The 27,430-nt window shown below is 48.8% G+C and overlaps 1 protein-coding gene across 10 annotated transcripts in view; it reads left to right on the top strand.

Moving 5' to 3' along the window:
- WNK2 (WNK lysine deficient protein kinase 2) overlaps positions 1 to 27,430 on the top strand; it is a 158,642-nt gene that overhangs the window by 107,805 nt on the left and 23,407 nt on the right. For 4 of the 10 annotated variants that reach the window (XM_032635702.1, XM_032635707.1, XM_032635704.1 and 1 more), the window contains 9 exons: positions 7,330 to 8,153; positions 8,444 to 8,513; positions 10,403 to 10,485; positions 10,582 to 11,273; positions 12,551 to 12,765; positions 13,651 to 13,839; positions 14,566 to 14,664; positions 21,104 to 21,148; positions 22,631 to 22,890. In XM_032635702.1, the coding sequence (XP_032491593.1) occupies positions 7,330 to 8,153; positions 8,444 to 8,513; positions 10,403 to 10,485; positions 10,582 to 11,273; positions 12,551 to 12,765; positions 13,651 to 13,839; positions 14,566 to 14,664; positions 21,104 to 21,148; positions 22,631 to 22,890 (2,477 nt within the window). The remainder of the gene's footprint in view (positions 1 to 7,329; positions 8,154 to 8,443; positions 8,514 to 10,402; positions 10,486 to 10,581; positions 11,274 to 12,550; positions 12,766 to 13,650; positions 13,840 to 14,565; positions 14,665 to 21,103; positions 21,149 to 22,630; positions 22,891 to 27,430) is intronic. The other 6 variants (XM_032635698.1, XM_032635700.1, XM_032635699.1 and 3 more) reach the window with 6 other exon arrangements.

The raw sequence follows: 27,430 nt of genomic DNA, 5'->3' as shown, positions 1-27,430 counted from the left end.
ATTTCTGTGGTCTGTTGTAACTTCTCCTTTTTCATTTCTAATTTTATAGATTTCAGTCTGCTTCCTCTTTTTCTTGATGATCCTGGCTAGTGGTTTATCAATGCTGTTAATCTTCTCAAAGAACAAGCTTTTAGTTTTATTGATCTTTGCTATTGTTTTCCTTGTTTCTTTTTCATTTATTTCTGCTCTGATCTTTATGATTTCTTTCTTTCTGCTAACTTTGGGTTTTGTTTGTTCTTCTTTCTCTAGTTCCTTTAGGTTTAATGTTACATTGTTTGAGATTTTTCTTGTTTCTTGAGGTAGGCTTGTATAGCTATAAATTTCCCTCTTAGAACTGCTTTTGCTGCGTCCCATAGATTTTGGATCATCGTGTTTTCATTGTCTCTAGGTATTTTTTGATTTCCTCTTTGATTTCTTCAGTGATCTCTTGGTTATTTAGTAACGTATTGTTTAGCCTCCATGTGTTTGTGGTTTTTGTTCTTTTTCCCTATAATTGATTTCTAATCTCACAGCATTGTGGTCAGAAAAGATGCTTGATATGATTTCAGTTTTCTTAAATTTACTAAGGCTTGATTTGTGACCCATTATGTGATCTATCCTGGGGAATATTCCATGCACACTTGAGAAGAAAGTGTAATCTGCTGGTTTTGGATGGAATGTCCTATAAATATCAATTAAATCTATCTGGTCTGTTGTGTCATTTAAAGCTTGTTTTTCCTCATTAATTTTCTGTTTGGATGATCTGTCCATTGGTGTAAGTGAGGTGTTAAGTTCCCCCACTATTATTGTGTTACTGTCGATTTCCTCTTTTATAGCTGCTAGCAGTTGCCTTACGTATTGAGGTGCTCCTATGTTCGGTGTATATATATTTATAATTGTTATATCTTCTTCTTGGATTGATACCTTCATTATTATGTAGTGTCCTTCCTTGTCTCTTGTAACATTCTTTATTTTAAAGTCTATTTTATCTGATATGAGTATTGCTACTCCAGCTTTCTTTTGATTTCCATTTGCATGGAATATCTTTTTCCATCCCCTCACTTTCAGTCTGAATGTGTCCATGGGTCTGATTTGGGTCCTTTGTAGACAGCATATATATGGGTCTTGTTTTTGTATCCATTCAGCAAGCCTGCGTCTTTTGGTTGGAGCATTTATTCCATTCACATTTAAGGTAGTTATTGATATGTATGTTCCTATGACCATTTTCTTAATTGTTTTGGGTTTGTTTTTGTAGGTCCTTTTCTTCTCTGTGTTTCCCACTTAGAGAAGTTCTTTTAGCATTTGTTGTAGAGCTGGTTTGGTGGTGCTGAATTCTCTTAGCTTTTGCTTGTCTGTAAAGCTTTTGATTTCTCCATCAAATCTGAATGAGATCCTTGCTGGGTAGAGTAATCTTGGTTGTAGTTTCTTCCCTTTCATCACTTTGAGTATATCATGCCACTCCCTTCTGGCTTGTAGAGTTTCTGCAGAGAAATCTGCTGTTAACCTTATGGAAGTTCCCTTGTATGTTACTTGTCATTTTTCACTTGCTTCTTTCAATAATTTTTCTTTGTCTGTGATTTTTGCCAATTTGATTACTGTGTGTCTCGGCATGTTTCTCCTTGCTTTCATCCTGTATGGGACTCTCTGCACTTCCTGGACTTGGGTGGCCATTTCCTTTCCCATGTTAGGGAAGTTTTTGACTATAATCTCTTCAAATATTTCCTCTGGTCCTTTCTCTCTCTCCCCTCCTTCTGGGACCCCTGTAATGTGAATATTGTTGTTTTTAATGTTGTCCCAGAGACCTCTTAGGCTGTCTTCATTTCTTTTTATTCTTTTTTCTTTATTCTGTTCAGTGGCAGTGAATTCCACCATTCTGTCTTCCAGGTCGCTTATCCGTTCTTCTGCCTCAGTTATTCTGCTATTGATTCCTTCTAGTGTATTTTTCATTTCAATTATTGTGTTGTTCATCTCTGTTTGTTTTTTAATTCTTCTAGATCTTTGTTAAACATTTCTTGCATCTTCTCAATCTTTGCCTCCATTCCTTTTTGAGGTCCTGGATCATCTTCACTATCATTATTCTGAATTGTTTTTCTGGAAGGTTGCCTATCTCCACTTCACTTAGATGTTTTTCTGGGGTTTTATCTTGTTCCTTCATCTGATACATAGCTCTCTCTGCCTTTTCATCTTGTCTGTCTTTCTGTTAGTGTGGTTTTTGTTCCACAGGCTGTAGTATTGTAGTTCTTGCTTCTGCTGTCTTACTTTGTTCTTTTTTTTATGGCTGTAGTATTCCATTGTATATCTGTACCACTTCTTCCTTTTCTTTGTACCACATCTTCTTTGTCCATTTATGTGTCAATGGACATTTAGGTTGTTTCCATGTATTAGCTATTGTGAACAGTGCTGCTGTTAACGTAGGGGGTGCATGTATCTTTTTGAATTATAGTTTTGTCTGGATATATGCCCTGTAGTGGGATTGCTGGATCATATGGTAAGTCTATTTTTAGCTTTTTGAGGAACCTCCATACTGTTTTTCATAGTGGCTGCACCAACTTACATTCTCAACAACAGTGTAGGAGGGTTCTCTTTTCTCTACATCCTCTCCAGCATTTATTATTTTTAGACTTTTTAATGATGGCCATTCTGACTGGTTTGAGGTGGTACCTCATTGTAGTTTTGATTTGCATTTCTGTAATAGTTAGCAATGTTGAACATCTTTTTATATGCTTGTTATTGGCCTGTAATTCTTTTGTAGTATATTTTTCTAGGTTTGGTATCAGGATAATGGTGGCCTCGTAGAATGAATTTGGGAATGTTCTCTCCTTGTCAGTTTTTGGGATAGTTTGAGAAGGCTAGGTATTTGCTCTTCTTTATATATTTGATAGAATTTCCCTGTGAAGCCATCTATCTTGTCCTGGACCTTTGTTTGCTGGGCGTTTTTTGATTATGAATTCAATTTCACTACTAGTGACCAGTCTATTCAGATTGTCTATTTCTTTCTGATTCAGTCTTAGAAGATTGTGTGGCTCTAGGATTTTTTATCCACTTTTAGGTTGTCCAGTTTGTTGCTGTATAACAGTTCTTATGATTTTTCATACCTCTGTGATATCAGTTGTAATTTCTCCTCTTTATTTCTTATTTGTTTGAGCCCTCTCTCTTTTTTTCTTAATGAGCCTTGATAAAGTCTTATCAATTTTGTTTGTCTTTAAAAAAAAAAAAACGAAAAAAAAACAAGCTCTTGTTTTCATTGATTATTATGTTGTTTTTTGGTCTCTGTTTTATTCATTTCTTCTCTGATCTTTATTATTTCTTTTTTCTGCTGGCTTTGTTTGTTCTTTAATTCTTTTGGACAGTAAATTCAGTTATTTATTTGAGATTTTTCTTTCTTTTTGAGGTAGGCCTATATTGCTATAAACTCCCCTCTTAGAACCACTTTTCAGTGTCACATAGATTTTTGAAAGTTGTGTTTTTATTTTCATTTCTCCAGATGTTTTCTGATTTCCTCTTTGATTTCTTCATTGACCCATTGTTTTTATAATAGGATATTGTTTAATCTCCATATGTTTTGTTTTTTCCATTTTTCTTCCTGTATTTGAATCCTAGTTTCATACTCTTGTTGTCAGAAAAAATGCTTGATGTAATTGCTGTTTTCTAAATTTGTTAAGACTTGTTTTGTGGCCTAGCCTGTGATCTATCGTGGAGAATGTTTCACATGCACTTGAACAGAATGTATATTGTGCTGTTTTTGGATGGAATGTCCTGTATGTATCTATTAAGGCCATCTGGTCGAATGTGTCATTTAAGACCACTATTTCCTTATTGATTTTCTTTCTATATGATATGTCCCTTGATGTAAGTAGGGTGTTATAGTCTCCTAATATTATTCTATTGTCAATTTCTCCTGTTAATATTTGCTTTCCATATTTAGGTGCACCTATATTGGGTGCATATATATTAATGAATGTTATATTCCCTTCTTGTATTGATCACTATATCATTATATAATGCCCTTCTCTGTCTTTTCTACACTTTCTTCTAAAATCTAATTTGTAAGATATGAGTATCACTACCAGCTTTCTTATCATTTTCATTTCCATGAAATATCTCTTTCCATCTCCTCACTTTTAGTCTGTGTGTCTTTCACTCTAAAGAGAGTCTCTTGCCCATAGGTGGGTCTTGTTTTTTATCCAGTCATCCACTTTATGTATTTTGATTGGAACATTTAGTCCATTGACATTTAAAGTAATTACATATAGGTGTGTACTTAACTGCCATTTTGTTACTTGTTTTCTGGTTGTTTTTGTCATTCTATATTCTTTTCTTCTTCTTTTAGTTTCTTCCCTTGTGGTGTGATGATTTTCCTTAGTGGTACGCTTGTCTTACTTTCTTCCTATTTTTTGTGTATCTATTGTAGGATTTTGATTTGTAGTTACCTTGGGGTTCATATATGTTGACCTATATATCTACTTGTTTTAAACTGGTAGTCATTTAAGTTCAAACACATTCTAAAAAAATCTACATTTTTTTACTCCTCTCCCCCACATTTTGTGGTTTTTTTTTTTTTTTTTTGGCTGTGCTGAGCAACATGCAGGATCGTAGTTCCAGGACCAGGGATCAAACCTGTGCCCCCTGCAGTGGAAGTGTGGAGTGTTAACCACTGGACTGCCAGGGAAGTCGCCACATTTTGTGTTTTTGATGTCATATTTACATCTTCATGTTTATCCCTTAGCTGTTTATTGTAGTTATGGTTGACTTTCTAATTTTTGTCTTTTAATCTTGTACTAACTTATGTAAGCAGCTGATCCACAGCCTTTACTATATATTTGCCTTTACTCGTGGGATTTTTCCTTTCCCATAAATTTTTACATCTTGTTGTAGCCTTTTTTTTTCCACTTGGAGAAGACCTTTTAAGACTTCTTTTAAGGTGGTTTAAGTATTGATGAACTCTTTTAGTTTTTCCTTATCTGAGAAGTTCTTTGTTGCTCTTTTAATTCTGAATGATAATCTTGCTGGGTAGAGTATCCTAGGTTGTAGATTTTGCCCTTTCAGCACTTTAAATATGTCATGCCATTCCCTTCTGGCCTGCAAAGTTTCTGCAGAAAAATCAGCTGATAAATTTATGGGTGTTCCTTTGTATATGACTCTGTTTTTTTCTTGCTGCCTTTAAATTGTCTCTTTGTCTTTAACTTTTACCATTTTAATTATGGTACATTTTGGTGTGTGTCTCTTTCAGTTAATCTTGTTTGGGGCATTCTCTGCTTACTGTACCTGGATATGTTTCCTTCTGCAGGTTTAGGAAGTTTTCAGCCATAATTTCATCAAATACATTTTTGACACTTTTCTCTCTCTTTTCTTCTGGAGCCCCTATAATGCAAATGCTAGTATGCTTGATGATGTCCTAGAGGTCCCTTAAAGTGTTCTCATTTTTTTATATTCTTTTTCTGTTCTGATTGGATGATTTCCATTATTCTCTCTTCCAGATCTCTTATGCATTCTTCTGTATCACTTAATCTGCTATTAAATCTTTCTAGTGTGTTTTTCATTTCAGTTGTTGTATTCTTCATCTCTGTTTATTTTTTATATTTTCTACTTCTTTGTTAAAATTCTTACTGTGTCATCTATTCTTTTCCTTAGTTCATTTAGCATTCTTTTTACTAATGCCTTGAACTCTTTCTGGTAAATTATTTATCTCTGTTTCATTAGTTGATTTTTCAGGTTTCTTTATTTTCATCATTTTTTCATTTCAAACAGATTCCCCTGTATTTGCATTTTGCTTAACGTTGTCTCTATGAAATTAGGTGAAACAGTTACCTGTCTTGGTCTTGGAGGGTTGTACTTGTGTGGGAGCATCTCTGTGCAGTCTGTCTGCCCAGTGGCTTTGGCGGGAGAGCTGGATCTGAAGTGAGCATTGGTCATGTCTTCCCCCAGAGTGCGCTGACTGGTATCACCTTGGTGGTAGGTGGGCATGGAGATGGAGAGGGTGGAGGCAGAGCCAGATATGATCTGGGGCTGCTTCTAAGCTCAGTAGTCATCACTGCCCTTTTAGGAGCGGTGTCTGGTCCCGAGGTCTGGAGCCGAATCCCTGAGGGTGGGGTCTGAGCTACCTCCTTTCCCTCTAAGTGTGTGCTCTTCACCCTCCCGACAATGGCACCTTTGCACCAGTGGAGATCCATGCTGGAGCAAGAGTGTCTGAGTGGTGCCTGATGTAGGCCAGTGTGTGTGCTGGTGCTGTCCCTGCACACCAGTCAGAGCTCCAGTCTAGACTGATTTGCCACCTCTGTGAACACCAGTAATGGCTGCTTCCACCCCATTCTGATGCAGGACTGGGTCAGAGCCAGCTCTGTCTCCCACAAATGCACACTTTACTCCATGACAGCAGCCTTTGACCTAGTGGGAAGCTGTGCTGGAGCTAGAGGTGCCAGAGTGGGTGTTCAATGTGGGCTAGGGCACGTGTTGGAACAGTTGACCAGAGTCCCAGGCAGTTTCAATCTGCTTCCTCTGTCTCGTTCCTAGGAGTAAGCAAGAGTGTTCACACTCTTCACAAGTGAATTCTAGGATTGTTATAGCCCAATATGTGTTCAAACGGCTCACTCCCCAGGGAGGATCTCCAAGCCCTTGTAATCCCTCTCTACTCTGTGTCCCCTCCTAGGGGTGCCAGTTCTGACCTGATCGCTTCTTACCCAACTCCATGTGGATCTTTACTGCCTTGGTTGTATAAGAGTCTTCCTGCCAGTCTTTGGTTTGATTTTAGTGAGAATTGCTCCACATTTGATATATTTTTGAAGTGTTCATAGAAGGAGGTGAACTAGTAGAAGGTGTCCTTCTATTCCTCCATCTTGATCTCCTCTCTCTGGTCTGAGCTTCTGATCTTACCAAAGCACGGTGTCGGGTTCATCAGAAGTTCCTGCTCACTCCAGGGCAGGGGAGTGTGTACAGCTCACTACTTAGATTTTATAATTTCATTTTACAATTTTGTGGAATGGACCAGTGCAAGGGTGACCAGAGCCATATTTTTATGGAGCTGGAATGACAGTCGACAGACAGGTGATGGGTTATGCCTGATGGCTTAGTGCTACAGAAAAATCAGAAGGAAGGTGTGGGTGTGCTAGTGCAGCTGGATGGGATACTGCTGGTGCATAGCCTGAGGTGGGAAGTGGGGCTGCGGGAAGACCTGTGCAAGATGTTTCAGGCAGAGGCCAGCACGTGCATGACGTTGGCATGTCTGAGAAAAGGAGAGAGGACTGGTGTGTAGGGCACCGCCAGCTCATAGCAAGCATCTTTTTGGCTAGCGAAGTGCCAGGTAAATAGGACCAGAATAGGTTAGTATAGAGGCATTTTTCCTATTTCTTCTAGATCCAGTGTTCTCTAAAGAGCAGCTGTCTTCGAAGGAAGAACCCAGCTTCTCGGCTAGTCTGCAGCTTTTGAGCCAAGCAGGCCCCAGGGACCCTCCTGGTGGTGCACCATCCCCTTTGGTGCCATCATCCCCTCCTGTGACTGCTGTGCCCCAAGACATGGCCCCACCAGCTGCCAGTCCTAAGCCAGAGCCAGCAACAGGGGCTGCCATGCAGGCAGGGGTCCCAGGGACCCCTCAGGGGCCGGCCAGTGAGCATAAGACCCCCTGGCTACTGGTGGAGACTCATGATGGCCAGCTTCCTGCACTGGCCCCTGGCACAGGCCGAGGGCCTTGTGCCCCATCTCTGGAGGCCCCATCCCACTCCACGGGTCTGGGGGATCCTGGCTCAGCCAGAGAGCCCAGCACCCGGGGGGAGCCCCTGTTGGCTTTGGCCCCTGTGTCTGGTGCCCCTGGCAGGGCCCCTCAGCCCACCCTGGGCCAGCCCCTTCCTCCACTCCCCTCTGTGGTGGGGGCCATCAGCCTGGCCACTCCCCAACTTCCCAGCCCCCCGCTGGCACCTACCGCCCCCCCTCAGCCGCCCTCAGCCTTGGAGTCAGATGGGGAAGGGCCACCCCCAAGGGTGGGCTTCGTGGACAGCACCATCAAGAGCCTGGATGAGAAGCTGCGGACTCTGCTCTACCAGGAGCATGTGCCCACCTCTTCAGCCTTGGCCGGGACCCCTGTGGAGGCAGGTGACCGAGACTTCACCCCGGAGCCCCCAAGAGGGGACGAACCCCGCACAGAGGCCTCTGGCGGTGAGCTGGCCCTGCTGCCCCAGCCTGCGGTGAGTACCACCTCACCCAGAGGCGCTGTCCCCAGGTGGGGGTCTGGAAAGGGGTGGGGACTGACTCTAACCCAGGCCAGTAGGCATCCTGGCCATATAGAGCCGCCTTACCCCAGCCCAGGCCGTCCTGTTCTCAGGGACCCCTGCCTGACCCACCCGTGCGTGTTTTGCTCGAGTGGCCTAGGGAGGAGGAGCCCAGCCTTTGGACTGGGGGAGAGGATTTGCAGTTTTGCTGCAGAGGTGTTAGCAAGTGAGGCTCACAGCTCTTTCCTTTTTGTTTCTTTCTTCAGTTGGAAAAGTCAGAAACAGCCCTTGGGTTAGATGTCACGTTGGAGCAGGCCACGTCCTTGCCAGTGACAGGTAACAAGCCATAGGCGCTACCAGCCTTCCTTACTCTGAAACATTCTGCCTCTTTACCCTTCATCCCCACAGCATCTTGGATGGGACCCAGATGTGGCAGGAGCTCATCATGATAAAGCCTTAGTTAAAACCCACTGAGTTCTAGCACAAACCATGTATTCACACTCCAGGGAGAGAAAGTCCTCTGTCTGTGGAAATGGGTGAAAGCCCTGTGGACTGCGTGTTGGGATGTTATCAGGGCCTCTCTGGCCCCCCAGTGCTCTCAATATATTCTGGTGGACACCCCTAGCTTCCATTTCTTTAGAAGGTTACAAGATGATTGTTTATATTTTGGACAGAGTACAGGGCTGGGGCTGGGGAGTTCCAGCAGGTCCACGGGAGCTGCCAGGCTGGAGCCATCTGTGAAGTTCTGAAACAGGATTTCCTCCGTGGCTCCTGGGTATTATGCATCTCTGCAGGAACTCTCGCTGTAGTTCTCATTTCATTATCTGAGCACCTGTGTTTCAGCCCAAGGGAGTTGGTCTGACCTTCTAAGGTGTTGGTTCCTTCTTGGCCTGGAATTTCTTGGGAGATTAGCAAGATAAGGATCCAGCTGACCTTGTAACGGAAACCTGGGTGTGTGTCAGTGGCAGGCACAGCCCCCCAGTTCACAGAGCAAGGGGAGTGGACCGTTGGATTCTGGCTAGACCCCTGGACAGGGCATTCTCTTATAGATGCCACACTTGAGAGGGGTGAGGCAGCTGTAATTGGGGTCAGAAGCTGTAGCATATGATGTTTACCTGGGGAAGATGAGGGTCATGGGGTGAAGCAGGAGTGTGCTGGGGGAGGGAGAAGGCGAGAGGTTGTACCTGAGTGCCTGCTCCATCTCCTGACTTCTGTCCGTGAGATGTGTACCATGGGCCTCCTTCTGCAACATCAGTGGCTTCAAGTGCTGGAAGCTTCCAGAGTACAAAACTCATAGGAGAGTTCTAAGGAGACAGATTCTAGTTTGGAAGAGGTGAACTTTTCTGGCAGTCAGAGCTGTTGGTAATGAGCCTCCTGTCCCTGGAAGTGTGCAAAGCAAGGTTGGAGGATCCCCGCCACAGGCACGTGGGGAGGAGTGTCATGTGTTGCCTAGGGTTGGGGTTGCATGACAGACGGGTCTAGGTCTTCCCAGGAATCTGTGAGGGGGGCAGCCCCCCAGCCTGGCTGGAGGCTCTGTCAGCCCCTGTCACCACCCCCAACCCCCCACAGCATGTCAGTCCAGCTCGGATTAACGCACAGCCTCAGCTTTCTCTTGCTGTGTGCAGGTCTCAGCTCAGGCCAGACTCCCACACATGAGGTCCTTCTGCTTCTGTTGTTTACTCTTCACAGCAACCTGGGAAGGCTGATCAGAAATATCACCTGTAGATGGGGAACTGAGACAGCCTCAGATGACGGGGACCTTCCCTAGACATTGGAGCCACAGGGTTAGGAATTAGCCTTATTGATCTGATTTTCCAGGACCTCATAAGACCCTTTTATCATCGGAACATGTCAGGGAGAGAGAAGGTGATGCCATCAGGTGATAGAAATATCAGGTGAGACAGGGTGACATCATCAGGGGTCTAGAGAGGACAGGTGAGACAGGTGATAGTCATCAGGTATGTAGAGGGCCTGGCTGTGCCTGAGGGTCTGGAGCAGGGGTCTTCAGGGACCTGAGTGGTGTTGGGCTGATGTCTCCCTGCTTTTCTGGGTTCTAGGGAGTCTCCTGTGAAGTGACAGGGTTAGGATGTCAGTAGTTTTCGTTTTCCTAGCTGCACACACACCTTCTCAGTGCCACTCCCTTTCTCTTCTGACTGGCTGCTTTGGGGCCATTCCTGCCCTTGTTCTCTGTACCAGCCTGAGTAATGATTTTGATGTTCCTACAGCAGAATCATCTTTGAGCAGCATGCTGGGCTGTGAAGGAGGACAGGTGGCCTCAGATTCGCCCGTAGTACCCAGTGTCCCCCAGGTAAGGAGTTTTCTCCAGTGAGACGCTCCGTGGGTTGGCGGGCTTGCTCTCTGATGGTGTTTGTGTGGAATCTTTTCCTTTCCACTGTTTCCCAAGGATGCCCCTGCTTCTGCCATCCCTGCACGTCTGGAGCCCACAGATTGGACCAGCAGGGTCCCTGGGGAAACCTTGGCCGAGTCCACGCAGAGCTGCCCGGGGACATTGACTCAGCGTGGCCTGGAGAGCCACCCCCAGACACACAGCACTCTGATCTCGGGATCCCCTCAGAAGTGGCCAGGGCAGCAGGATGGCAGCTCGCCAGCCAAAACTGTGGGCCGGTTCTCAGTGGTCAGCACCCAGGATGAGTGGACTCTGGCCTCCCCCAGTAGCCTGCGGTACTCAGCCCCACCTGACGTGTACCTGGACGAGGCCCCCCACAGCCCAGACATGAAGCTGGCTGTGCGGCGGGCACAGACAGCCTCCTCCATCGAGGTCGGCATGGGCGAGCCCATGTCCAGTGACTCTGGGGACGAGTGCCCTCGAAGGAGGCCCTCCATGCAGAAGCACACCTCCCTGCCTGGCAGCGGTGGTGGTGTGGCCAGTGACTTTGTGAAGAAGGCCACTGCCTTCCTGCACAGGTCCTCTCGGGCTGGCTCCCCAGGCCTGGAGACACCCAGCAGGATGGGCGTGAAGGTGCCCACCATCAGCGTGACCTCCTTCCACTCCCAGTCCTCCTACATCAGCAGTGACAATGACTCAGAGATCGAGGATGCTGATATCAGGAAGGAGTTGCAGAGTCTTCGAGAGAAGTAGGTCCTGCGGACCAGGTCGGGTCCGGGCCATGGTGTCAGGGAAGTGTCCGGCAGCTGAAGTCCAGGTCCTGCCATGTGCACTTTGAGCTGTCTGGGCCGGGTGACAGGGTACAGATGATGTCCCTGCTGTCAGACCTGGTCCCTGGTCTCTGAGGGCCACACCTCCCCTCATCCTTTGGCCTCACACACGGGCCTTGCTCACACTTGCTCTCTCCCCCTGCAAGTTCTACCTGCCCCTGCTGTGGTCAGGGTCACTGAGGTACAGCTACACCGTGAAGTCTCCTTCAGGGCAAGAGCGCCCCACTGTACAGTTACTAAGGTGGGGAGAGGGTGGAGTCCTTGGGAAGGAGTGGCCATGGGCTCTTGGAGTGGGCCCAGAGATGGGAGACGTGGGCAGGAGGAGCCCATGCCTCTCTCCCACTATTGGCTCTGCACGGAGAGCCCCAGCCCCGCCCTCACCTCAGCCCCGCTCTCCCCTTCCCCTGCCCCAACACTGGTCCTAGCTGCATGCTCCCTGAGGAAGGCCAGCAGGGACCACCCGGCCCTTTCCTGGACTGTTCTAGAAACTGCCCTTGCCCACAACCAGTGATTCTACCCGAGTCGTCATGGCAGCTTCCTACTCACATGACCTGTCATCTCGACTCTATTCCCAGGGATGATGTTGCTTGTGGGGTCAACCTGAGCTGGAAGCTCCACTGGCCAGGGCTGGAGCCCTGGGTCCCTGGATAATAACATGTTTTCTGTAGACTTGCTTGTGCAGCCTTCCTCTCCTCTGAGAGGCCTCTTGGGCCCTGTTCCCTCACATGGAGGAAGTAACACTTATTCGCCTGATAAGCTGAGGCAATCCTCCAGTTCTGAGCACTGATTATTTGTTGCTTCACCCATGTTCATGATTAGGGTTTGTGTTGTAAGCATAAATGTGTGAAGTTGTTCATACCGCTCCCCCTACCACTAAAAAACACAGCAATGTTACAAGTCTGGATATCAGAAAACTTGAATCTCCTTAGGCTGGGCTTCATGCAGTTCTCTATTGCTGGGTGTGTTGATGCCAGAGGCCCCCAGTGATACTCCCACTTGGCTTAGATGTAAACAGAAAGTGATGTTTAAATGCCCCCTGTGTCCCCTGTACGTGGCCCATCTGCCCAGGCTATCCTGTGGGCTCCCTGCCACACTCCTCACACCTGTCCTGCCAGCCCCGGGCTGTCCTGCAGGGGCCTCGTGTTGGAATCAAGCAGAATGCCCACCTGGCTTCCCTCTTCCCTTCCCTCCTGCAGGCATCTGAAGGAGATCTCGGAGCTACAGAGTCAGCAGAAGCAGGAGATCGAGGCCCTGTACCGCCGTCTAGGCAAGCCGCTGCCCCCCAACCTGGGTCTCTTCCACACGGCACCTCCAGTCGGCCGCCGGAGAAAGTCCAGCAAGAGCAAGCTGAAGGCGGGGAAGTTGCTAAACCCCCTGGTGCAGCAGCTCAAGGTCGTGGCCTCCAGCACAGGTTGGCCCAGGGCCCTCCTGGCCGCCCTCATGCGTGGGAGCCGGGCAGGCGGGAGGCAGGCACGAGGTCCTGAAAAAGCGCTTCTTGAATCTCCTTCCACTGGAGCAGGGAAGCCGTTTCAGGCCTGGGAGAGTTCGGGCCTCTGCCCCTCCTGCCAGGAAGGAAGGACTGAGGGGTAGGCGTTTGTGGAGTCCTCAGCCCCCTGTGGTTGCAGTGTGCTCCTCCTTGCAGAATGCTGCCTGGGATGGAAGCTGCTTCCTCTGACCCCGTTTCTCGGGCATATGTCACCCCCTGACAGAGGGGGTCGAACAGCTGCCTTGGTGGGGGGGGGGAGAGGATGGTAAGGCTCCCCCACCCCTAGCCCTTAACCGAGTGTACCCTGACCCCAAGCCCCCACACTCTGGGGTGGGGACCCAGTGAGCTGAAATCCCCAAATGCGCCAGGTAGGAAGCCAGCAGTGAGTTAACCTTAAGCCCTCCCTCTCCATGTTACAGATAACCTGCAGGGCACACACATCCAAGGATTACACAAAACTACATGAATTCCATGCCAATTCCTAAAGCTAACATGAGACTTATGAGAGTGAGGAAATCCACAGGTCCCCTTTGAGCCTAGGTGTGCATCTCCAGGTGTGCTGTGGCCTTTTCACTGCACTGGCACCACACAGGCTGGCACAGTGTTGGTGATTAGTAGAGAGAGTGGTCGTTTTCTTTGATCTTCCTGACACCCCCACATGGGCGACCCAGCCATGCCCCCGTTGCCTGCAGGGACTCAGCTTCCCCAAGGTCACCCAGCAAAGAGCAGGGAGGATAGACATGGCCTGAGCTGGCTGGTCTGTCCTGTGGTGCCTCATCGTGCCTGTCACCCCTTCTCCCCCCAACCCAGGTCACTTGTCAGACTGCAGCAGAGCCCCTCCTGCTAAGGACCCTGCCCAAGCTGGGGCAGGGCCCGCAGCAGCTTCAGACCCATGTGGGAAGGCAGTTCAGACCCAGCAGCCTTGCTCCGTGCGGGCCTCCCTGACTGCAGACATCTGCTCCGGCTTGGCCAGTGATGGAGGCGGAGCGCATGGCCCAGGTGATTCCCAGCTCGCCCGTCTCCGAGCATGTGCTAGCCTCATAGGGCCCGTGTGGCATAGAGGGGACGTGAGCTGCGGCCAAGGCTGCCGACAGCTTCTTAAGGAAAAAAATAATAGACGTAGCTTTTGAATGAAAAAAGTGGATGGCCTTCCCATCGTCGAGTCTTGCTGTAAGCAGCTCAGAGGGAGGTGCGCTTTGCAAGAGCCGGCCTGGGGAAGGCGCCAGGACCAGTGAGAGGTCAGATGTGGCGTCTGCTGCGTGCTCTGCGCCGGTTCCCAGGCACTAGCCCACCCCGTCCCACCCTGTTCCCCACTAAACATGGGTCCTTCCGTCAGGAGGGCCAGCTGGGGGGACGAGGGCACAGCTCTCGAGCTGGGAGATTGGCCTTGAGGAGGAAATGCTCGTCACCGCTGCCGTGGACGTAGCAGCTACGCGATGAGGTGCTCCACCCCCCACCATCTCTGTCCAGAGAAGTCGTGGTGACCGCTGCCGGTGCCCACCCCCCACCCTGCCCCGCACGCTCTCCTGGGGTCCGCTTCTCTTCCGCTCCAACACTGCCTCCTTTGCATTACATGGTCAGTGGCTGTGGTCCTCTGGGCTGGGCTAGGTGGAGCCGTGGATGCTAAGTGAAGAGGCTGATATGGCTTGTGGTGTGTAGGAGGAATCCCAGAGACTGTACTTGATGCCTGTCTCTTTGTTTTCTTCCCTCTATATTCATTTGCAGGCTGGACGGTTTACCACCCAACGTCTGAGAGAGTGACCTATAAGTCTAGTAGCAAACCTCGCGCTCGATTCCTCAGTGGACCCGTGTCTGTGTCCATCTGTCTGTATTTGTTCTTTTGTATTTTATCACCTCCTGGCCCTTGGTTTCTCCCCTGCCCCTCCCTGTCTTCATTACCTTCCATACATTCTGTAGGATGCCTACCCCACCCCATTGAAATCACCTATTTAATATAAGAAACGGAACCCCGTCCATGCCCACCCTTCTGGCCCCAGAAAGCGCCAGTGCATGCTCTTGGCTGCCTCATGCCCGGACACCAAAAGCATGTGCAGTGGCTCACCCACTCCTGGCCTTGGGCGCTCTGCCGCCAGGCCCCCAGGTGCTCTGCATTTCTCTCGTCACTCGTTTGTTTAGTGTTTTTTTCTTTTTTTATGTTGGACGTAGTTTTATTTCTGTTGCGATTGTGGCAAATTTACACGTCCGCTGTCCCCAGCTCCAGCGACAACAAAAAGACAACCCCGGCCTTCTCTAGACGCATGGTGTGTTTCACACGTGTCTGGACTCTGAAGACATGCATGTAGCAAGCTGAGACAGTTCTAGAAGGTCACTGGAGGGTGTAACTTCTGTACAAGGGCCGTATCACAACATCCAGTACTGTTAACCCACTGCCCCACTCCCTGCATGTGGAAATGCTGAGAGAACGTGCTCCAGCTAGGATGTCCTAGCCCCCCTCTCCATTCTGGTCACGTCAGGAATCTCTAACCCTGAGAGATGTGATTCCCAGCCTCCTGCTGTGCCTCCCTTTCTGGGCCCGGCCCCTCCTGGTCTTGTCTCTAGCTGGAGCACTTTACTTGGTGTATTTCCTTCTCATCTCACCGACCTCAGAGATGAAGTCAATTATTCAGTTCCTCAAAGCTCTGCTAAACCAAAACTCAAGTCCCAGTCAGACTCCCTGGAACACCCTCCCTGGAACACCCTCCTAGTACCCAAGGACTCCATGTCCAGGAATGGCACATCTGCTCAGGCTGTCCAAAATCGTTTTCATTCCTCAGATCAATTGGCAAATGATTCAAAAGCTGTGAGGTTTTCAGGTTTTTGTTTTTCAACAGAAAAGTTAAGCTTTTAACCAGTTGGATTGTACATGCTGGTTTAGGGCATGTGACTTTTGCTGGTACAATAAAGATACATTGTGCTTGTTGTGATCTGAGGCCACGTCCATGGCAGCCGTCCATCAGAGTTCAGTGTCCATCCCCATCAGAGGGACTTTGGCACCCTCCTGTGGGAGGGACAGGTTGGAGGCATAGGACCACATAGGAATGCTCAGGGACTGCCCAGTGCTTCTTGTCCACTAACAGGGGCCCTATTTCAGCTCGAGTGTCATGGGGCTACTGGTTAGTTGCTAAGTTGGGTGGGGGGCTGGGAGGCCTGCATGCATCCTGGCTCCCTGCTTACCTCACGGCATCACTCACTGGTCCTCTTCTGCCCGTGTGTGCCTGGCTCTTGCCTGAGAAGCTGTGGTGAGGGCACCTGGGTCTCCAGGTGTCTCACGGTCAGACAAGTATGTGTATCACTGCCGGGAGGGTGGCTGGCCAGGCACGGGAAGCAGAGTAGAGCAGGGCACTTAGAATAAAAGTGTGCGAGTGGTCAGCACCATGTTCGCCCCTGAGGTCATTGCCATGCTACCTTTCTACCCACGTGGTTCTTTTTTTTTCTAAGGGTTTTCATTTGCATCGTTAATTATTGTTCCAGGATAAAAAAAAAATTTTTTTTGAGGCACAGTAGGGACAAAGGGTTTATGTTTTACTTCTGTCTCTGTGGCCAGGAGGAAAGGAATGTGTGAGGCACGGCTTGGTGGAGACAGGGACCAGGCCTAGGCAGGTTGATTTTAGGTAGTGGTACCTGCTGGCCTGTAAGGCCTTATTTCCTCTGATGCTGTGAATCTGATGGTACTGCTTGTTTTCACACCCTGGCTGTTTTAGGCACACCTTGGCTGAGTTCCTAGTCTTCGGGCCACAGCTTGGCCCCCACGTGGTCTGAGGTTGCTGGTCCGAGACTGTGCTGTGGGTTCCTGCCCTGGGCCCTCTCACCCACAGGCCTCCAACTGGGGGCATGTGCAGGCTCAGCCTGAGCTCCTGCTGCTCTAATGGGGTGGGATGCCCCAGGACACCCCCTCCTGTCCCACGTGCTCTGGCATTTGCCAAGCACTCTAGGGGTCCTCAGTCTGCTGGTTTCTGGGTGACCAAGGAGCGTTGTGGTCCGAGAGGAGACTGAGTACATGCCTGTGAGAGACTGGAGGGAAATTCAAAGCTGGTTGCAGCCCCTGAGGGCTGAGAGGCAGGGGGACTTCGGGCAAAGATTGTAGAGAGGAGGGCATGCAGAGCAGTTGGAAGACCCTGAAGTGTGCCCACTCGGTGGGATCTGGGTTGGCTGCGAGGGCTGGAGGGAGCTTGAGCTTGGGTGCTGAGGGCCATGGCTTTGGGGGTGTGGGGGCAGCTAGCCAGCTAAAGCCAAAAGAGGGTTTTCAGTTTGCTGCCTTGAACTGAACAGGAGACAAGTCTCTAGGAAAATAAAACCTGTGTTAAGCTTTGAAGTACAGAAAGAAGGTCCCAGCTTCATTGAAGCTCAGAGGAGATGAGAGAGGTTGGAGATGGGTGGGGGCAACTGGGGTGGAGCTGCAGGCAGCTTCAGGAGGTGAGGAGGTAACTTGGGGTGGGTGAGGCAACCACGCACAGGATGGAGAGCCGGGGGAGGGAGGGTAAAGCCTGGACGCCTCCGCGGGGCGGGTGCCGGGACAGGCCAGCCATCGGAGCAGTAGGCGAGCTGGCCCGCAGGGAAGGGCAGATGTGGGGGTGAGGCTCTGGGCACAGGACCCTCCTTGCGGCCAGTGGAGGGTTCAGGGAAGCTTGGAGTTGGTGCGGGGTGGGGGTGCGTGGTCGTGTTCAGAAGTGGTTGTGTGCTGTTGGTCAGAAGCTTTTGTCAGACCCATTAATCCTCCCTGCCTCTGGCTCCTCCTCATCTGAACAGAGGCAGGTGCGGGTACCCTTCCAGGACTTTCTCTGTGCATGTAGAACGATGGGGTCTGCTTTGTGGTTTTCGCACATGTCCATCAGCAGCAGGCCAGGTGCCCATGCTGTAGCAAGTTTGTCTCTGGGACCCCCAGGGGCTGCTGTGCAGCCCCCAGGTCCTTCCCTCACCTGGGAGTGTTCTCATCTCTCCCTGTGGGGACTCAGGCAGGGAGGAGACACCCCCTCACAAAGCCCCACCCCACCCTACGACCACTCAGGTTGAGCTGTCCTAAGGGCAGGCCCTGTGCCAGCTGGGGAATGAAGCTCAGGGTGGAGTCACCCTAGGGCAGAGCCGAGACACATCCTGCTTCCCTGTTCATGCTGCACAGAAGGGTTTCAGCACTTGTCTTGGCTTGAGACTAGGTAGCTGGATACAGAGACGCCCAGAATGATGTTTTGGCTCTATATGCCATTTGTTTCTGGTTCCAGAACAGAGTGTCTAATGCCACTGTTGGGTGAAAGGCTGACCGTTGGAGGTACCCCTCTTGTCATGGGGAAGGTGGGGAGGCCCCTGGCTGGTCCGCACTGAGGCTGCTGGCCTCAGTTCCTGTGAGCTTCGTTAGTATTTGAACACTGACAAACAGCAGGTGTGGTCGTGGCTACAGGGCCTGGCCCACTTCTTAAGCAGTCTGCCCGCATTGGGTACTCTGGGACTTGAGGTGTCCCTTGAGCGGTCCAAGGGTTTAGACGGCACTGCGTTCCCGACAGTGCTGACCGTCCACACCAGGAGCAGCCTCTGTTTCCATGCCAAAGTGAATGTGGGGGCAAGTGGTGTGGGGGCCTCACTGCACACAGGCCTGGGTGCTGCCTGAGACCCCTGGCCTGGCTGTGAGGGCAGGTGGCTGGTGGCTCTGTGGGCGACTGCTGCAGACACGTGCTGCACCATGACAAGGCTTTAGGTCATCCAGTGTGTTGCTCCTTTGCAGTCTGGGAAGAACAGTTTTCCCAACAGCTGGGAGAGGCTGCCAAGCCCTGCGTCCCTAGCATCTGCCGTTGTGGAAGCTTCTCTGAGTCGTTCTGGGGCCTCTAAGCCAGCTCTTGCCAAGCCTTGGCTAAGGACGGAAGTCCTACAGGGGAAGACTCACTCTTCATGGGAAACCAGGGGTGGGGCTGGTCAAAACCATTATGCCCCATGTGGGCCTGATGTGGGCTTCCTGTGGGCCCACGTGGGTCCCCTGTAGGCCTCCTGTGGGCCGTAAGTGGGCCCCTTGTGGGTCCCATGTGGGCCCATCTGTGGGTCCTGTGTGGCCCTGGTGCCCTTGTGTTGCTGCCTTGTAGCCTGCTGGCTCTGTAGGCAGGAACTCGATGTATACACTAGCACAGTACGGGTTGAGCAGGGCTGGGTGGAGGCTTGTTCATCGGAATCTGTCTGCATGGTGGGTGTTGAGGGCAGGGCCCAGGCCAGGGCACAGACACGGGGGAGGAGATTCAAGTGGCCCCCTGAGGATGGACAAGGGCTCTGGTGTGAGTATGGACTGGTTAGCCGCACGATGCCTGCCCAGCAGTGGTTCTGCACTGAGCCGGACAGTGTGGCCTCAGTGTGGAGGGACCCGAATCCGGTTTGTTTGTGTTTAAAGGTCCACCCTAAGGGCTGGGAGCCGTCTGTATCCTGGTCATCTCAGGGCCTGTGTTCAGCGAGGGCATGGAAGGCTGGGGACTCTCCGTGCTCCATCTCCTCGGGCTGTGTCCTGTGAGGGTGTGGAGGTCTCAGTGGGCTGGTATCACTCTCTGGCTCTGAGCATCGTGTCCTGGTGGCCGATGGCTTTGACCCTGGGTTCCCGGGAAGGTCGGTCTGGGGCCCTGATCACAGGCCCAGGCTCTGTCTAGCACTCCTGACCAGGCAGCTCCTGGGGCTGGCTGGCGTGTTCTCTTTCCTGTGAGGGTGACGGGAGGCAGCTCTGAGTGCAGAGCTCTAGCCGCACTAGGAGGTGCCAGGCAGGCACAGAGAAGCCTTTTGAACAAACCTGCTACTGTGAGGCTGCAGGGACCTGGCAGAGTGATTAGTCCCATGTCCCAGGGTCATCTCTAGGGGACTGCTATGGCCCAGAGGACGCTACAACCACAGGAGTCTGACTAGGAAACGTGCACTCATCTGGTGCCCTGCATGCTCACAGAGCCCAGGACCCTCCTCCCTTTGTGCCTCAGAGACCCCAGAGGGCCTTGTGCTCTCAGTTGGGGTCCATCACAGGACACAGACCGGCAAAAACCCTTCAAAGTTCCCACTGAGAATCAGTCAGTCTGGATTGCTGGCCTTTTTGGGTTTATTAGCACATTAGAGACCCCAACAGAATATCACCTCCCTTTTTATCAAGTCAGCCTCATAGAACACAACAGAATGAACAAAAATAAGTGCAACTCAATTTGAGCTAGGTTTCTGAGCCCAGTGGGCACAGCTCTTCCCCAAGGAGCCTTTGTCTCCCTCCCCAAATGCAGGAGGCAGCATCTTGCCTTCCACAGCGAGAGTGCTGGGAATGGCTGTGTGGCGGGCACCCTCCAGGGCGTATGGGGTGTGCAGGGAATTGTGCTCCAGGCGAGGGGGCCGTGGGCCGGAGCACAGACACCCTCCGTGCTAGTGTGGCCTTGCTGAGTGACCTTGGGGACACCTGAGCCGTCCTTGCCCATCCCACGTTTGCCTGCTTGGCTCCCTGGGATGCCACTGGGTAAGCCAGGTGTGGCAGCCCCTCCCGGGCAGCTCATCTGCCCTCCAGGTGGGCACTGACTGTCAGTGCCAGACACTAAAGTCACTGCCCATCTGTCTTAGCACAGACAGCCTCTGGGGAGCACAGGGCCTGGTAGCATTTAGTCATGGTGCAATAAGGAGGCCTCGCCCTGCCCCAGTGGACCTGGAATACCAGATGAGGCAGCAGCGGTACAGAGAATCAGGGTCGGCCCTGCCTCCCACCTCTCTAGATAGGGTCCCTCAGATTTCCCCACCACACTTGCCACTGGCCTGTTCTGGGCAGCTGTCCAGGACCTGGGATTGGCCTCAAACCTGCAAAACAATGTATCTTTTTGCACTTGGAAAACTGCCCATGGGCCTCCCTCTGGGCAGAGCTAGGCTCTGCTCCATTGAGAGCTCTCCTGGCTGACTCTTAGTGGGTTTCCTGCCTCAACCAGCGGGGCTCCCAGAAACCTTACATTTGAAAGCCAAGCAGTGTGCTTTGCTTTTTTTTTTTTTCTCCTTTCTCTCTCTCTCTCTTTTGTTTTTTGAATATGCTTCTAGAGACACACACACTTCTACCTGAAGCTTGGGGCTTGGCCCTGCACCTCCGCCCCTCGGCGAAGCTCGTGTGAACCTCCACACTGACTTGGGGGCCGCCCAGTTAGCCCAGGAGGCTGGTCCCTTCTCTCTGAACTGCTGGCCTTTGCTCCTCCTCACACACTGATGACTTTTGCTTAGAGTGTGGTGGCTTGTCCCCCATGTGTGCTGTCTTGCCTAACCCTGTGGTCTTGTGTCATTTCTTCTTCCCTTGCAGGGTCTGCCTTGAAGCGTCTCTGTCTAGGCAAAGAGCACAGCAGTCGTAATTATCGGGTTTTTTACCCCTTGTCCGCTTCCATCGCATGGGCTTTATTGTCGCTAGTGTGCATCAGGGTTTCCGTGACTAGACCGGGAGCCAAGGGCCCAGCGGGTGGCCGGGCGTGGGCCTGCTCTGCGCCCACCCTTCACGGGTGCTGCTTGGCCTCCGCCTGGCGAGATAGCCGCCCTCGGGCGCCCTTTTGAGTCTCCATGGCTCCTAGAGTTTGTGCATTCTTGCCAGTTCACATCTAACAGGCTGTCCTTCTCCGGAACGTCCACATATTACCAATCATTAATTGGCTCCTTTTCCAAAACCGTAGGAATGAGTATTTCCTTGAAGTGCTAAAGATGAGTGCCCCTCACAGAGGAGAGATGCCAGGACAAAATGGGTATCAGTTTACCTGGGCCGCCCACTGCTCTCATCTCATGCCTTTTTTTTTTTTTTTTTTTTTTTTTAATTTATCTGTTTTTCTTTTCTGGCTGAAATGTTCATGTAGAAATAGCAGCGTGTGTAAAATCTCATCACTAATGTTTAACTGTTTGTGTCTGTGCTGTTTCATTGCTAGCCTCTAAAGTAAACTACATATTGCAATGGCTTGTTTGAAGAGATGGTCATTAGGTTATTTATTTAATGCAGAAATTTTAAAAATTGGTTTATCCAAAATTGCCAATAAGAAATTACGTGCTGGGGAAGGAAAGGGACACAATTCAAAAAAATTTAAAAGTCCTGTTTTGGTCATTAAAGAAAGATCTTTGACTGAAGTGGCCAAGTGCGCTCACCTTTGTCCAGCTCCACCTAAGCCACAGCCCCAGGCCTTCCCGGGCAGCCGGGCCTCCCAGTTCCTCCTGCGATAGGCATCAGCCCCTCAGTTGGCACCAAGCTTGTAGACCCATGTCGGAAGGCTCTGGGCATTTGTATCCTTTATTATTATTACACACTCTGGTGAGGAGAGGCGTGATTTCTGTGTCTTAAATTCCAAATCACCAAGTCATTATCATTCACGGAAACATCAGCAATCCAGCCTATTGCAAGCATTTTCCCTTTGCTGGAAGGATAGCAGCAGCTGCTAAGCATTCTGCCTAAAGTATTGTTGAATCACCTCTGAATCCTCATATTAGAGCTGAGAGCGCAGAAGCGTGAGGAATTTGCCCCCAGTCTGTGTCCAGCTGCACCAGGAGTTTTCTAAACACTCTCACACGGGGGTCTGGTGGTCCTGGGCAGTGTGGGCACAGAGGATGCTGAGTGAGGCTGCCAGCAGCTGGGGTCCTGTCCCCTGGCTGATGAGATGGGTGATGGCTGCCTGGCAATGCCCAGTCCCCTGAGGTTGCTCCACTGTGTCTAAAACTGCATGGACCCCCCCAATGCAGACCATCTCCTGAAGCAAGGTGTTGCCTGGCTTAAGCGAGACCACTGTATGAATGACTGCAGCCAGCCAGTGGTGCTGGCGTGTGGTGTCACCAACCCTGGCCTGTGTGTGCTCTCTAGGGTCCTCCACCAGCAGCCTGGTCCCGGGCCCTGAGCCGGGCCCCCAACCTGCCCTGCACATCCAGGCGCAGGTGAACAACAGCAACAACAAGAAAGGCACCTTCACGGACGACCTGCACAAGTTGGTGGATGAGTGGACAAGCAAGACGGTTGGGCCCACGCAGCTGAAGCCGTCACTCAACCAGTTGAAGCAGACACAGAAGTTGCACGACATGGAGGCCATGGCAGGCTGGCCCCCGGCCTCTGGCGAGGCACGGGCTGTAAGTGGGGCACGGGGGGGGGGGGCGGGGGGGGGGGGCCTGGGCTTGCCCAGAGTCGAAGACACAGAATGGGAATGAAGCTGTGACTCCAGATCTCAACAGAACCTCTGAGCAGCAGGCCTTAGCCCAGTGTTGGGCAGTGTCTAGGTGGGACTGGCCAGCAGCTTGCAGGTGTGGCCTCATCCTGGTGAGCCCGCCTCAACCTGTCTTCCACCAGAGCCCAAGCTGGCAAAGTGGGTGGGGTCTGCACGACGTACCCAGGGGACACCCCCTATTGAGTTTTAGCTCAGGTGCCCCAGACCACGTGGGACAGAAGTGAGGAGCTGCTGTCTTAGGTTTTGTTATGTGAATTGTTCCTGTATTAGGACCACTGACTTCAAAGCCTACTTGAAGGAGTATTCCCTCTTTTTCAGTCTCCTGGAGGAGTTTGTGCAAGATTATGTTATTTTTTTCCTGAAATGTTTAGCAAAGTTCACTGGTGAAGCCATCTGGGCCAGGAGGGTTTTGTTTTTCTTTTTAACATTTAATTTTTTATTGGAGTATAGTTGATTAACAATGTTGTCTTAGTTTCAGGTGTACATCAAAGTGATTCAGTTATACATATACATGTATCTATTCTTTTTCAAATTCTTTTCCCATTTAGGTTGTCACATAACATTGAGCAGAGTTCCCTGTGCTATATAGTGGGTCCTTGTTGATTATCCATTTTAAATATAGCAGTGTGTACATGTCAATCCCAAACTCCCTATTCCTCCCGGACCCTTCTCCCTGGTAACCATAAGTTCAGTTCTCTAAGTCTGTGAATCTGTTTCTCTTTTGTAAATAAGTTCATTTGTATCATTTTTTATTTTAGATTCCACATATAAGTGGTATTGTATGATATTTGTCTTTCTCTGTCTAACTTACTTCACTCAGTATGACAATCTCTGGGTCCATCCATGTTGCTGCAAATGGCATTATTTCGTTCTTCTTAGTGGCTGGGTAATATTCCGTTGTATATATGTACCACATCTTCTTTATCCATTCCTCTGTTGATGGACATGTAGATTGCTTCCATGTCTTGGCTATTGTAAAAAGTGCTGCAGTGAACATTGGGGTGCATGTATCCTTTTGGACCATGTTTTTCTCCAGATATATGCCGAGGAGTGGGATTGCTGGATCATATAGTAGTTCTATCTTTAGTTTTTTAAGGAACCTCCATACTGTTCTCCATAGTGGCTGTACCAATTTACATTCCCACCAACAGTGAAGGAGGGTTCCCTTCTCTCCATACCCTCTCCAGCATTTATTGTTTGTAGATTTTTTGATGATGGCCATTTTTTTTTTTTTTTTTGAGTGTGGGAAGGTTCCCCTATGATCTTCTACTTCAAAAAGTTTCAGACATACAAAAGATTGAAAATTCTTCAGTGAACTCTCAGGTACCTTCTACCTATGAGCTATGATTGACATTTTGCTGTTACATATTTATCACCCATGTCTACATCCCTTGAGGGTAAGGTTTCCATTATGGATTTAATTTCTTTTACAGTTTTAGTACCATTTGGGTTTTCTATTTCTTCTTTCTGTCAAATACTGCTTTTCTAACGATTTGATACACCTCTAAATTTATCTAAGTTTTCCAATTAATTGGTATAAAGTTGTTTATAATATTTTCTCTTCACAGTTTGCAGGATTTGCAGTGATGTCTTGTTTTTCATTCTGATATTGGTGATTTCTCTGAATTTATATATTTTATTCACCTTTTCAAAGAACTTATCACTTTGATGGTAATTCTTTATTGTATATTTGATTAGCTTCTTCCTTTTATTATTTCTTCTCTTCTATCTTTGGGTTACTTTTTTGTTCTAGAAAGTTTCTTGAGATATGTAGTGCATTGATTTTGAGCCTTTCTTCTTTTATAATACAGACATTCAGGCTATAAAATTCCTTCTAGTGGTATTAGCTGCATTCCAAAAGTTTTGATATGTAGCATTTTCTTTAACCTCTGATCAAAATATTTTATAATTTCCATGGTGATTTGAGGTAATATAGTCATTAATTTCCTCATGAGCTTTTTGATAGTGGTTTTCTGGGGATTTTTTAAGCCTAATTGCACTGTGATAAGAGAACAGATTTTGTGTGTTTCCAGTTCTTTAAAACTTGCTGGGACTGGATTTTTGACCCAAGCTGTCAGCCACTGCTCCACAGGTGCTTGAGGTCATCCTCTTTCCTTCCCTCTCACGTCCACACTCCCAGTCTGAACTTTTGTTCCTCTTCTGTAGTAACCTCCTGACACTGCACCTCCATGAGTTTAACTCTTCAAATCTATTCTCCATTATTCTGGGACAGAACTGAGAATTCATAACACAGCCCCGAGGCCCTGCAGGTTCTGCACCTGAAGCCCTGGGCAGGCTAGTCTCTACTCTTCTGTCCAGACTCCACCACATCAACTCTCAGTATCTGTGCTGGGCCAGGCCCTGTCGGTCAGCTCTGCTAATTCTGTTGTTCAGATGTCTGGAATTTTTTTTTTTTTTTTTTTTTTTTTGCGGTACGCGGGCCTCTCACTGTTGTGGCCTCTCCTGTTGCGGAGGACAGGCTCCGGACGCACAGGCTCAGCGGCCATGGCTCACGGGGCCAGCCGCTCTGCGGCATGTGGTATCTTCCCAGACTGGGGCATGAACCCGTGTCCCCTGCATCGGCAGGCGGACTCTCAACCACTGCGCCACCAGGGAAGCCCTGGGATTCTTAATAAGATGTTTTTTTTTTTTTTTAAACTATTCACCACTATCCATTTCTAGAACTTTTTTATTATCCCAAACAGAAACTACTCAATAAGAAATAACTCTCCAGTCCCTCTTTCTGGTAACTCTGGTAACCTCTATTCTACTATGAATTTGACTTCTCTTGGTACCTCATATAAGTGGAATCATACAATATTTGCCTTTTTGTCACTGGCTTACCGTAATGCTTTCAAGCTTCAGTTTTTTAAAATTGTGGTAGAATACACATAACATATAATTTAACATCTTAACCATTTTTAAGTCTATACAGTTCAGTGGTATTAATTGCATTCATATTGTTGTCCAACCATCACCACCATCCATCTCCAATTTTTTCATTTTGCAAAACTGAAACTCTATACCCAATGAAAACTAACTGCCTGTATATATATGCTCCCCTTCCCCCAAGCCCTTGGCAACTACCATTCTACTTTCTGTCTCTATGAATTTGACTTCTCTAGGTACTTCATATAAGTGGAATCATACAGTATGTGTCTATAACTGGTTTATGTCACTTAGCATAATGTCTTTAAGTTTCATCCATGTTATAGTGTATGTCAGAATTTCCTTCCTTTTTATTTACTTATTTTTTATTACTATTTTTTTCATCTTTATTGGAGTATAATTGCTTTACAATGTTGTGTTAGTTACTGCTGTACAGCAAAGTGAATCAGCTATATGTATACATGTATCCCCATATCCCCTCCCTCTTGAGCCTCCCTCCCACCTTCCCTATCCCACCCCTGTAGGTCGTCACAAAGCATCGAGCTGATCTCCCTGTGCTATGCAGTAGCTTCCCACTAGTCATCCATTTTATATTTGGTAGTGTATATAAGTCAGTGCTACTCTCTCACTTTGTCCCAGATTCTCCTTCCCCCACTGTGTCCTCAAGTCTGTTCTCTACATCTGTGTCTTTATTCCTGCCCTGCCACTACGTTCATCAGTACCGGTTTTTTAGATTCCATATATATGCGTTAGCATACGGTATTTGTTTTTCTCTTTCTGACTTACTTCACTCTGTGTGACAGACTCTAGGTCCATCCACCTCATTACAAATAACTTAATTTCGGTCCTTTTATGGCTGAGTAATATTCCATTGTATGTATGTGACACATCTTCTTTATCCATTTGTCTGTCGATGGACATTTAGGTTGCTTCCATGTCCTGGCTATTGTAAATAGTGCTGCAATGAACACTGTGGTACATGTGTCCTTTTGAATTATGGTATTCTCAGGGTATATGCCCCAATAGTGGGATTGCTGGGTCATATGGTAGTTCTATTTTTAGCTTTTTAAGGACCTCCGTACTGTTCTCCATAGTAGCTGTATCAATTTACGTTCCCACCAACAGTGGAAGAGGGTTCCCTTTTCTCCACACCCTCTCCAGCATTTATAGTTTGTAGATTTTTTGATGATGGCCATTCTGACCCGTGTGAGGTGACACCATGATTTTGATTTGCATTTCTCTAATGATTAGTGATGCTGAGCATCTTTTCATATGTTTGTTGGCAATCTGTATATCTTCTTTGGAGAAATGACTATTTAGGTCTTCTGCCCATTTTTGGATTGGGTTGTTTGTTTTTTTGTTATTGAGCTGCATGTAAATTTTGGAGATTAATCCTTCGTCAGTTGCTTCATTTGCAAATATCTTCTCCCATTCTGAGGGTTGTCTTTCGGTCTTGTTTATGGTTTCCTTTGCTGTGCAAAAGCTTTTAAGTTTCATTAGGTCCCATTTGTTTTGGTTGTTGTTGTTTTTGTTTTTTTTGTGGTACGCAGGCCTCT

This window comes from Phocoena sinus, chromosome 6, assembly GCF_008692025.1.
Source record: "Phocoena sinus isolate mPhoSin1 chromosome 6, mPhoSin1.pri, whole genome shotgun sequence".
Classification (NCBI taxonomy): domain Eukaryota; kingdom Metazoa; phylum Chordata; class Mammalia; order Artiodactyla; family Phocoenidae; genus Phocoena; species Phocoena sinus.
Note: the sequence above shows the minus strand (reverse complement) of the source record. Positions and strands in the feature narration are given on the sequence as shown.